This window comes from Gymnogyps californianus, chromosome 1 (assembly GCF_018139145.2).
Source record: "Gymnogyps californianus isolate 813 chromosome 1, ASM1813914v2, whole genome shotgun sequence".
NCBI classification, from domain to species: domain Eukaryota; kingdom Metazoa; phylum Chordata; class Aves; order Accipitriformes; family Cathartidae; genus Gymnogyps; species Gymnogyps californianus.
The window spans coordinates 105,474,417-105,487,677 of record NC_059471.1 but is presented as its reverse complement, the minus strand read 5'-3'; the positions used below and the strand labels follow the sequence as shown (position 1 = coordinate 105,487,677).

Sequence of the window (13,261 nt, the reverse complement as noted above, 5' to 3'; positions counted from 1 at the left end):
CCTCATTTCAGAGCATGAGCTGGAAACACATTAAGACCTATCTCATCAATTATCAGGGACAGACAGATACCAATCTGTAGGCAAGCTGAAGTTAGCCTATATGAAAAGCACTAAGAGTGGATCCCCCATATTAGTCCTGTGCACAATATTTTAATCTATGTTTAAGAGGGTATGAAATTCCATGCATATTATGAAATTGTAGCTTTTAGTGTGTTTCTTTTCATATCTTCTATTTGAAATTGAAATAAAGTATCTGTCACTTAAAAATCACCAAGACATCTAGCAACTTTGTAAGTTTACAACATTTAGTCTAGAGAAGAAATACTATTCTACCTAAATTCACCCAAAAATCTGTGATCGTGCTCTAAAATGATCAAAAAACCCCCAGTGTGCGTTAACTTTTAAACTTACTGCTAGGTTCCAGGGTTTATGCAAGGAAGTAGGCAACTGACAATACTGAACCCTGTTGGTTCCCTCTGTTCTTAGCTGTAGGAATTCAATACAATGACAAACCCCCCTATTTTATAAAAGGTTATTTTAATGGTATGTCAAAGTTTTCAAAAACTGACTGTGCCACCAGAGTACAGTTCACTCCCGCCTTAGATGCAGAACAAATGAAAACACGGCAGCACGAATTCCACTCTGCTCTGAACGCACCACGCCGTGGCTGCAGGAGCTGCTGGGAGAGCTCTCTCCTATGCAACAGCTGACAAGTGAAGCACATTTAAGAGAACGAATTTTCCCAGCTTTGAAGCTCTTTGTGTCCCCAAGTTAAGACTTGAACATTAACGTAATTTCAAAACAGTACTTATTAAAAAAAAGTATTTCCTGTAGCTTTAAGGATGTTTAACAAGCAACAATTAAGAGACAAGTGAAAAAATTCGTACAGTAGATTACTTTTTAGTATGACAATATGACAGAAATCATTCCTTCGATAACAGCGATTTATCATCATCTGCTTATTCTTGTCAATACAAACCCATTCTGAGGTCATTAAATCTGAATTAACTGCCTGATAGATCCTAATGACTTCAAAGGAGCCATTATGGCCAGTCACACAGTAAAAGTTTGAGTCCTTATACTGAATAGAAACTGTAGACAGCATTGAACATCCTTATTAAAAATCAATAGAGAGCAAGCATGTGGTCTGCCAGGCTGAAGGAATTAGTAACAAGATCCTTAAAGCCTTCTACTTCTAGAGCAATTATATATCAATTCCCATGTAGCTGCGTGATGAATGAAAAAATTTGACAGCAGTAGCTCCTACCCAACAATAATTTTTGTCAGACCTCAGAACATTGGTCAAATTTGTTGATAGTGGAGAGAGTCTAAAGCTTTGCATGACAGGACAGACTCACCTTTTCAGATCAAGGCAAAGAGACTTCAGCAGGGAAGCAGAATAAAACATGATTCTGCCCGTAGACAATGTGTTCAGGATATTAGTATTCAGTATTCATACTTTCAGTATTCATAGTATATGAGTATTTGTGACAACAGAACATCCTCAGGTTTTGGTTCAGTCCAATTTCAATGCATTACGAGAAAAATAAACTCACATCCCACCCTTTCATCCTTTGCCCACTATTCAAGAGGAACCCAACCGCTATCTACTATTTCATATTACTCTCTGTAAAATCTAACTAGTTTATCCTGCAAAGCAAACTACAGCTAGACAAAGGAAAGATGTGCTTTTAGCATCCATCTTGTCTCCTGCCTAAGAGAGGCTCACTGTTTTTTTTATAGGACACAAGGGAGCAACAATAATGTGAACATTGGAGAGAAAAGGAATAAAGAATGGAGTAAATAAATAAGCATGAATGGGGGGGGGGAGGCACAAAGATCAAATAGAAAGATTAAGTTAAGGGTGACAGGGGGTGAAGACAGGACAGAACAGGAGTGGCCTAGATGGAAACTCTTCTCCACTGTTTTTCTTTTTTTCTTCTGTGGGATTGGGGTGAGGGTGGTGTCTGCGCTACAGCCAGGTTAAAAAAACTCTTTCAGCAACATTAGATTGGTACCAAAGACAAGGTCTCACTTAAGTGCTCAAACATACCGTATTCAGCACTTCTAATCATTTTCATTACCATTTCTATTCAGCAAAATGATGAAGAATAAGGAGAAACAGCATGGTGATACTGAAACAGTAGATGAAACCAAAGGAAAACAAAGTTATTTTAGGAACAGAAATAACAGGTGTATAGATCAGGGTCTAGAACACACTGAAATAACATGAAAATATAGGAACAAAAGTATAACTGAAGTAGCTTGGAAAGTGTACCCTATAGACTCAAATGTTGTTTGAGAAACTACTGAAGGAAAAAAAAACAGGAAAAAGCCCTCTGGAAGATCTATTTTAAAAGACAAGACCAGCTCTATTTTTCCTCACCGCTGGTTGTGCAAATGAAGCCAAGCAGCAACATACTCAACCTAACTCCATTTTCCTTAAAGAGAAAATGACTCAGATAAAAAATTGGGAATCCCAAAGTAAACCGAGATAACTATGGGAAGAACACAAATGGTAACGTTCTTGGCATTGTTTTATTGAACTGAACCTAAGGAAACAAAACCAAAAACAACTTCCATGAGAGAGAGAGGAATCTCCTGAGCTTATCTGAATATCCTAATGAATACGACATGAAGCAAATTTAGAAGTTGCTTCTTATTTCATTTCTGATTCCATGTTCTGCGAGAGAATTGCCAGTCTTAAAAGAGAAGATTATTTATCCTCCCAAACAGCATGAGCTGAACAGCTTCTGCTGCCAAGAGACAAGTTTGAAGAAGGAAGACAACCTAATTTCCAAGTTTCATTCATCCATAACATTCTTTTTAAGATCATGGCTGAGGTCACCCCTTGTAGCAGAAGATTTCCTGCAAAAAGATCACCAGGTTGATTGGAAGTGTAATACAATAAACTCTGCCAGCTTGCTATTACAAGCAGTCAATGCTATGATTTCACCTACAACCTGTATATGAAAGGCAACACCACCGCGTTATCAGTGGCAAATCAGAATATCACCCCTCCAAGTTTTACTGTGTAAGAATAATTCTCATGAAGTCCATTTTGTGATGTGACTGTTCTTTTAGTCAGCAACACCCTTCCCTCTGCGTAATAATTTTGCAGCACTATGAAAGCCAGAAATGAAACTCTCAGATTTGAAGTGCTGGGTGAGTAACTACAGCTCTGTATGCAAGATGCATGATCTTTGAGTCTGCACATAGTCCCGCTGCAGAATTTGGACAAAGAAATGCATCCACATGGCTCAGCTTGAAGGGCAGGAGCCAGAAGCAAGCTGTAAAAACTGGCTGTTTTAACAAAACCGCAATCTTACAAGAGTCAAGATCTACTACAAGTCTTTATTTATGCTGTTGTCCAGCCTGTGCAAAAATATTATAGATTTTTTAGTAACGCTGACAAAGGCAGTAATAATTCTTAATTCCTACCAGGTATGTGAAAAGGCTGACTTCTTCCAGCAAGAACCAGCGTACGCAGCTTTTAGAAACTCTTACACTGACCCAAATTTTGGGGAAAGGAACAGGTACTGTCACAAGAGGTGTACTATCAGAGGTAGGTGACTTTCATTTGCCTCACACAGACCAAGGCAAAAGCCTGAAGTATCCAAAGCTCTGTGCAGGTAAATCGTGTTCAGTCCTGTCGTTCTTCCCTTGCTGACTGAGACTACTTCCAGATACAAAGTAGGAAAAGGTTCAGTTTCTCAGCTGTTTTCCACTATTAGTTTTGATGGCCATCATCTCGTCTGGGATCCAGTCACCACTTACTCATGATACTCACCCATGTGTGGCTGAAAAAGGTAATCATCCTTTACAAATTCTCTGTTGGCTGTAAGAGTAAAGAATAAACACAGCCTCATCTTGGCTACCTGAAACTAAATGTACAAGAGCTCAAGTGGCTTTTCTAGACTTATTGTTCAACATCTCTCTCACTGCAGTTTTTTCTATGCCTCTAATCTACATGAGGCAGCTATCTTCAGTTTACTTTTCTTTCCTCCTTCCATGTCTACAATATCAACTGCTCGTCAATATCACATACCCTGCATTTTTCATTGCATAAATATTTCTTCTTTAAAATTCTTTTTTTCTACTACTGTCCTAATTTAACTCGTTACAAAGCCCCAGTTCTTCTTGCCTGCCACAGGGCACGCAATCAGAGATAAACCATGTTTTACATCTCTGGAAATGTCTTGCCTAACACAGGAACTTAATGGTTCAAAATTTCATTCTTTTAGCAAATATACTATAGACCTCACGCCAATCTACTGCATAGTTTTTCTCTCTCTTCACTACACCTTCTGTGTTGTTGCAGAGGCTGATCACTGTCCATGAGGGATCCTGCTCACTCGCCTTGTGGTAGACTTTCTCCACGTCCCTCCATGGAGCTTTGCCATGAACAGCTGTAAAAGACGCTGAGATGAAATGCAGCTGGAGCACCACAGCAGCAATCCTGCCTCCATGACTGCTCTTGCTCCAATAAAATACAGGTCAGCTCCTCTGCTCCATGACACACATAGCACACCTTGCTAGGGCTCTGCATGTGTTTGTGTGCATTTTTAAGCCTTCTACTTACTGCAAACACTCCTAGGCACAGTCTGGAAAATATTTTACTAAAAGGAGCCCTAACGTGCTGCTTCTGTTCTGCTCCTCCATGCCCTGTGAGCAGGCAGGGCAGTGAGATACGTACTCACTCTTTAATGTGTCAGATATAAGTGGCAGCCAGTACTCTCCCAAGAGTACGTGCTGGCAAGGCAAATGGGAGGGGAGCGTACCAGAGGCTCCTGAACCAAAATCCAGCTGATAAATCCAGCGTCTGATTAAAGTTCATCAACTTTAATACCCTGTGATGGAGAAAGCCATCCTTCTCAAACCACAAATCACAGTGCAAACACACTTTCTTCAGGGAAAATGATCATTAAAATATACAGTGTGTACAAAGTAAGTGGGAGGTGATTCACATCCACGTGCATCGCAGCCCTCAGGAAAACCTAAAAAATCAAATGTCATTTCTGCCCTTTTTGTTGCAAACACACAAAATATTCAATCAAACTAAAAACAAACAAACAAAAAGAAAAAAAAATCTGGAAATAAACATTGTTATTTTAATGAGCTTATATTGCTTTGATTAAAAAAGGTCAGAAATAATACATAAAAATACACTGTAAAAACTATGAGCTATTTTTAAACTTACCTGAGGCTTCCCTGAAGTTTGTGGGGTTTTTTCCTGCACACGCATTGTACATGCACACACAGAAACACACAAAATGTCAGCACGCTTTGACAGAAAATTAAGAGAAGGTGAGTGCAAAGGCCTCATCTAAGGAAGTGTTAGGCTTTCAGCTACCTACTTGCAGACCCCCATCTACAGCACCAAGAAGTCACCCACTACCATGCCATGTTAGCGAGAAGCTAATGAGGATCTAGTGGTGAGCGGAGGCATTGGACAGACCGCGGCCGGGGGTTAGTGTCAGCCCAGGCCTGCTCCCACCGCGCGGGAGCGAGGGAGGCGCGGAGGGGCACTTACTGACGCTGCCACAGACCGCCATGCAGTACTCCTCTGAGTCAAAGTTGTTCCGGTTCCCGCCGCAGCCGCCGTAAAAGAAGGGCGCGCACTTTCCTTCGGCCACGTCAAAGTACCAGCGGGAGATCATCGCGCGGCAGGGACCCGTCTCGGCTTGCTCAGAGCACACCTCTAGTCACAGGAGACCCAGAGGAACCATATTTAGCATGTAAATGGCATTGCCTCGGTTTCTTAATTAGGTGCCTCTCAATGTCCACACACGCGAGCGAGGAAGGAGATGCACCAAGGAGGCGTTTCGGGGAACGGGAAACCCTTCCCCAGAAAACCGCCCTGGAGACAACGAAGGTAAATTTTGAACTGACTCAGATTCGTGCCACTAAGTCTCCTTAGCCCGCCTATACTTTTATGTTTTTAGCTACTTTATCTGCGCACACTGAGGGGTGTTGCCCTGAAACAAGCTCCAGCATGGCGGCAATGATAGAAGCATGAAGTTTCGTCTGCTTCCAGGCCAGAACGGTACAACCACTGGCTGACTGCGGGGTCTGCCGATGGCCCCAGGCAGATTCCTGCTCAAGCAGCTCGCTCGGTACCTGTCTGGAAGGGGAACATCTGAAAGCAGAAGGAGCCACATTTTTTCTGTTGTTTTTTAGCTATATACCCCTTCCCTGCCCAAACTGAGAAGGTTTCCTAGCTTATACAAAAGAAACAACAAAACCAAAATATTTATGAGTTATAGAGGAAAACAAATTTTCTTCAGACACCAATTTATATATAGTCACTGCCAAAGAAACTCCCTCTTGCAAGCCACCCGGCACAGGGTTTTTAATTCATAATTCAAGGGCTCACATATATAAAATTACTGCCATAGCTTTGACCCATCCATGGGAGGAAATCTCACCCCCAGTGAATACATACAGGAAAAAAATTAAAACAGTTTGTGTTTGTGTTCATTGTGAGCTGCCACAGTCTCTGCCTACATCCTGCACACATGAAAACCTGAGGGAAGAACCAAACCACACAAATTAAAGGAAAACAAAGCAAATTCTGCCTGCAATTTGGAATTCAGCCAATTACACATGTAAACATATAGCCCTTTACCAATAATGTTCCAAACAGACAAAAACAGTTTTATCTTTCAATGTGCTGCATAAGTCGTTTCAAATCTACATAACATTAAACACCAATACGCCCCTCATTTGCTTTCATCCCACACACTGCATCGGCAGACAAACTGGTACGTTCAACTAGAGGCTTCTAAATTCTCTGCATATATTTGAATTCTGTAGAAGGCAGATCCCTAAGGGTTGAAAGGTACGAAGAAATATCGGCGCATTACCACTGAAAATCCCCTGCATGCTCATCACCTCTCAGATGCTGGCTACAAAGAATCCCACTTTTCAGAGTCTGTCCTGATCCATCACTTCACTCTCCCCAGGAGCACCGCTATTTATAAATAGATTTTATGTCCAATTGCCATTGGCAGTCAGTGTATACCTACATTTCCTTAAATATATAATATAGGTATAATTTTACATGTGTTTAACATATTCACATGTTGTATCTGTAAATAATGTCAAAAATCAATTTTAGAAAGCATACATTTGGTCTACAAGAAACAGATCCAAGTGTATGCAACCATCAAGGATGTGCTACAAATGTCAAATTCTGTACCAAGCAATTAAGGGGAAAGGAACAGCAGGGGGTGAAGGAATACTAGTTTTTTGACTTAAAGAAAAAACAAAATAAGTATATTTAATTGTACAACACATTAATTACAATTAATTGTATACTACCATATGATTAATTATAGATCACATTTAGTATACAAGTGTTTCTTCGGATTTATTTTAAAATCAAATCCAGCCCTGCCATCCAATTATACAGTCAAGTCTTCACACAAAGCTAACTTTGCACAGCCTTGGAACAGCTGCCACATGTCAATTAAAAATGAATAGTGACTCTTGACATTAAAGAGACAGGTATAATCAAGAGAATTTTTGCTGACGGGAAATGTCATTTCAAAAAACACAAAGGTCTCAACAACTCAGTCTCTCTTAGTTAATGCAGACTATGGGCTGACCTCTACCCACACAGTAAGCACCTTCTAGGTTTCCCTCAAAATACTAGTTCTGCTATAAAGTCTGATTTATTTCATTTTGCACTGTTAGGTGTTATCAGGATGGGAACGTTGCACAGATTTAATCTGAAATTTCCTATAGGTATCTCTCTCAAAGAAATAGCAGCAGAGATTTTTTTTTGCATGTGCAAAAGCAAAGGTAATTGCCCATCAAATAACTGATGCCAGTGATAACAAGGAATTGGCTCTCTGGAAACTGAAGTCATTTATACACATGAAGATGCACTTGAACAAGCTTTCAGGAAACCACAGGGTAACATATTAAAAAGAGAAAGCCTGAAGCACTGCAGCCCAGTGTTGTAGCCAGGGACCTGCCTCCTGCCTGACCTGTCATCTCCCACCACACTGGTGGTGACAGTGCAGGGCAGTGGAGGGACATCCTTCCCTCCAGCCTGCACAGCCAACTGTACTGCTATTGGTGAGACCTAAATGGCAATTATTTCATCGCACAGAGAAATGGTCTGCTGTGGCAACAGTTTATGACCTAAATGAAGATTAAACAAGAGAGGGGACAAATGCTCTGGGTTATTGTTTCACAATTGCTCTGTTTAAGGGAAGTGTGTTGCTGGTCCAGTCTAGGAAACTTCTCGCTGCTGTCATCCCTTTCCCAGTGTCACCACCACTGTCCACCTCCACCTGTTCTCTGTGGAGGGCTCAGAGCAGCATTCCTTCACCCCTGCTTTGGGGCGAAGGCACATTTTTAAACCAGCTTCAATGCCTGGGAAATGGTCCCATCGCTCCTGTTGGTGGGTCAGTTGCTCCTCCTGTGCCTCTCCATATCCCCATCACTTCTCCTTACAGAAAAAAGCCACCACATTTAATCCTCAGCTGCACCACCTCATCTGAGAAGATGGGGAAATGAAGCGCAGAGATGGGAAATTCAACAGATTTTCTTGGGCTATTAATCCAAATACCGTTTCCCCTTCCATTGCTACCAAGTGTGGCAATTACTGCCTATAATGGATGAGCTACAGTATTTTCACAGGTATTAGCAGCAGGCAGGCAGCATACATTGCTAAATGATTCATCAAAAAATTAAAAGCTGTCTTTGCTTCATATATTAATCTTGTTGCTGAAAACTGATTAAAAGATGAGTTACTTTTTGCCACTGTGTAATTCAATTTTACTTGATACCACAAATAATTTGTATCCAGCACAGCATTAATGGTGAGCTTTGCTTTGTTTAAGGAACTTGCTCATTCTCCCCCCTCCAAAGACACATTTTTGCCTTTGGCCCCATGAAACTGAATAAAACTAAACAGGACAAGCCTTTGCCACAACCCAGGTTCATAAGTGGCCTAAGTTCTGTTTTCAGACGCTTATAGTTTTCAAACCATCCTTCTTCAATAGTAAAATTTCTCTCATCTTTTCTGTGCCCTAAACCAAAGATTACAGTTGCCAATACCTTCCTTCTCTGAAACCTTAGATATGGCAAATTATTTTTGAGATAATCAGGAAAGTATACTTTCCTCATTCCAAGCTTCTTATACTTATTCCAGCCTCTCGATGCAAAAAGAGTTGTTTCTAACCAAGCAGGTAAATCATTCCCTGAAGGACAGTGCTGTGGTAAAGCTTTTTGATTTGTTTTTAAATTAACAGTTAAAGAGATATACTGAAAACTACTCAGTTACACTAAACATGGGAACTGACTGTGTTATTTTTTCTGTGAAAAGCACAGACTTCAGCACCCTAGGAAATACAGTCTTCAAGTATGTGGACGTTGACTTATAGTGGCTTTACACAAAGTACTTCCATAAACACTCATTTACCAAAATGCTGTAAGTAGAGCTAATCAGAATTTATGTGCAAACATTTTAGATACTTTTGATGATCAGTTTTTACAGAAGGAAATATAAAATATGGTTCTGAATGGCATTTTAAAAATTTTCATTACCATATAAATTGTTTTTTTCTGTTCCTTGAAGAAAACAGATTTTAAATCAAAATGAAATTATAACTGCTTTATTTCAAAATCTCAACTCCATGCTTTTTTTTTCCACATGGGACTAACACTTACTCTGTGAACACCAACATTTTCAATTGAGGAATCTGAAATAAAATTTAAAATTCTAATGGGGGGGGGAATTAAAGCTACATTTACATACTTCTATCACTGTAAACATCAAGGTCACTCAGTATTTTCTTCAGGATTTGAATTTATTTACATGATCATGAGAACTAAGCTCATTTAAATGCTGGCACAGTCAGTCCCAAACCTTGAACCAGAAATTAAATTTGAAGAGAACTTTAAGAATATGACAAGAGAATAAATTTTAAGAAAAAAAGGACAAACAGGAGGAGTTAGACTACCAACTCCGACGTGTCTTGGAAGTTGGGTCCTATGTTTAGTTTACACCTCTGAAAAACCTCTTTACCTTAATGCTACAGTAGAAAGATGCCATCATGCTGGCTTATAAATATTACAAGTTCTTTAATTTAGCCACCATAATGGAAAATATATTGTACTGATGACTCTTTCTACACTACCAGCCCTTCAAGTTTGAAGTTGATATTGTCAAGTAAATACAAATAAATCATACTGGTGGTATGAACCAACTCACTAGCACGGGTATGTGTTTGCTTTGTCTATGTTGCTGTCATTTCAAACTGTGTATCATAATCACGCGGGACCCAAACAAGTCTTAAACAAGGACCTAAAACACTTAGCTGCTTACGTATATGGGATCACAATCTTGTATTTTACCATTTATATTTCACTAAAGAACAGAGTAACTGATTAATGCAAGAGAGGCCAAAGGAATAAACCTCTCAAATATATATCATGAGGTATATGCTCTACTTTATCATGCGCTAGTATATAAAATATTACAACTGGAGTAATTTTGGCTTCCGTGTCTTCAGGAACTGAGAGCTATAGTTTGAGGATATTAATACACATGTATCTATATCAGTCTCCATTTTTTAACTAGCTGAGAAAAATTAGGCAAGAGTAAATGCACTCTTTTTCTTTTAGTTATACTGTTCGTGTTCCAAAAAGGCACAATACTGTTTTGCTCAATGAAATAATCAAAAGGGAATATTTAAAGACAATTTCACTGAAACAAAACTTCCTCATTCTGAATATATGGTTAGAAGACGCAGCCGAATTTTAGTTTGAGTATTCAAAGACAAAAGCTAATTTCAGAAGAGGTTTTTGGAATTAGGAGAAGACAGCTGTGAAGCTGGCACATACTCTAGGAATAAAGTTGGTGCACAAGCTACACAATTGCTAAAATACTTGCTACAGAGAACTTTAAAAGAAAAAAGCAAAATGATGACTTCTAAATGCAATACTGAGGAACAGCTCTTCTAAAACTGTTAAATACCCTAAAATTGTAATTTCCATCCTGTGCAATTAAGATTGAATTTCTCTCTCTGATTTTTATTCTTAAGCTACTGGAGGGGGATATTTGGAATACAAAAAAAATTTAATTGTATGCTTGGCTAGAATACAAAGCCTTACAATTCTCAAGTGGAACAAATACATGAAAATACATTTTCTATTTACTTGTGCACAACAAAACCACATTTTGAACCAAGGTGCCATATAGTTACTACTGATGGCCAGAACCCCCCCCAAAAAAGCCCAGCTTGATTTTAAATGTAGGTCAATAAAATTTCATGAATCTATGTGTATTTTAGAAAAGGTATCATTTCCACATAACATCGTGATTATGCTAACATGGCAAGACAGTGAACATGAGGATTAGCCCAAAAGTGCATTCCAGTCTTTTTACACAGCAAAACAAAATATTCCATCAATTATTGCTTCAATATAGTATAATGACATTTTCTCTAGGGAAACAGATTCTTGGGGCATTTCTTCTGGCAGGATATATTTCAAAAGAAACCACTCTCCACCCTCCAACGTTACGTAATGCAACACTATTATTGTGGTTAGTATTTCAGTACTTTTGCCCTTGACCCAAAATAGTAATAATATATTGCTTTTCCATCAACGAGATTACTAGATCATAAAAAAGATTTCTTCCAATTGCAACATATCTTGAAGTATTATATTATGGTGGAACAGCTGTGCTTTAAATTATAATGTCTAATTAAAAGCTATCAGTTATTTTAATGCAAATCCATTAGGTTAATTTTATCAGCTCGAGTTCATATGTTAGAGTAGATTATCATTCTTAATGAAGAATGTTCCTAACAAAAAAACCATATAGTTATCATAATGTGTACTATTCATATAGCAACCTATCGATGTTTTCTTAATATGGAATACAATCACACATTATCACTTTCCAACTAAAGCATACTGCATAGTCTTGAAGCAAATGAAGAACAAGGAACTGCTACTTTAAAAGAAAGATAATAATGTTTCAAAGAAGAAAGTGGAGTTAAGCTATGGAGGGTGAAAAAAAGCCCAATTAATCTAGCATACACTACTAATATTATCCCAAAATTTACAGCTGATAGGTCTAGCAATCAGGGTTAACCTCGCTTGCCTTAGAATAGATGGTAGCTGTCACTGACTTAAAGCCTTTTAGACATAAAAATCTTCAGAAAAAAACCCCCATGCTAGATCAATAAAGCTAAGAGCTACCATACAAACATCAGGCTACTTTTCTCTTGCTAGGAAACCAGCATATGGTCTTTCGCTTGCAACTCCAGATTGTAAAACACAGTTAAAATGTCATGTCAAGCAGCACTGCTTAAATTCTTTCCTAACTGTTTAAAGAAATCCAGCTGAATTAGAGAAAGCAAAACCAATTGCTAAAGGGCAACATTATATGCCAGACAAGGCAGGTCAAGCTTATGCTGCTGAATCCCCCGCTTCTGCTGATAGGTATGCGAAGAAGCCGCCAAGTGTTTTCTGCCAGGCTGCTGCACTGACCCTGCTGCTCTCCTTTAAATGAGACCTGATTGACTGCTATGTCGACAGGAAGCACTAAGCTGAAATTGCTTATTCTTTGTTGTACGCCAAGAGAGACTGATTTTTCGTGTCACCTACTGTGCTGAAGGAGAGCAGAAACGAAATCACAAACAATTGCACATGACGGGGGAGCAGCGCTCCTGCTTGCTTCGGTCACGCGCTGGAAGAATCACCTGGAGGCTGGATGCCTCGTGAGCTGCTCTGCAACACCCGCAACGCTGTGACAATGACAGCAGAAATCAAACTGCTCCCTTGCTTAAATCCTGGCCAGCAGAGAGTCACCTGCCTTGCTCCATATAGAGACAAAAGTCAAGAGCCACAGTTTTCCCGCAGGGCTTCATAAATGAGCCACACTTTCTTCAGCACAAATTCAGTGATAACATCTCCCAGTGACCAAAGGTGAAAAACGTTGACCTGACATTAATTTCACTCTTTGGATCCCTGCAACCTCAGACCAACAATCAGCTGGATTTAACATCTGAACTCCAGCAAAAACATATCTGAAAGTTTAAACTGGGTTTGCTGCCCTACTCCATATGAACTGAGAGTACAGATGGTCCTTCACAAAAGGCAGGAAAGTGAATTCTGGCAAGTACCATGCTAGGAAAAACTGATTCACATTTTTGAATAAACATGATAGCTTATAAAAATATGGTTGCTGCAGAAACTGAATGAAAAGACTGTACTCATGCCAATGACCTCTCCC

At 39.4% G+C, this 13,261-nt stretch overlaps 1 protein-coding gene across 4 annotated transcripts in view; it reads right to left on the bottom strand.

The window, feature by feature from the left end:
* The window catches only part of APP (amyloid beta precursor protein), a 230,495-nt gene that overhangs the window by 83,070 nt on the left and 134,164 nt on the right, over positions 1–13,261 (bottom strand). For 2 of the 4 annotated variants that reach the window (XM_050915531.1, XM_050915532.1), the window contains exon 7: positions 5,534–5,701. The exons of the other annotated variants lie outside the window; for them this stretch is intronic. In XM_050915531.1, the coding sequence (XP_050771488.1) occupies positions 5,534–5,701 (168 nt within the window). The remainder of the gene's footprint in view (positions 1–5,533; positions 5,702–13,261) is intronic. 4 annotated transcript variants of the gene reach the window in all.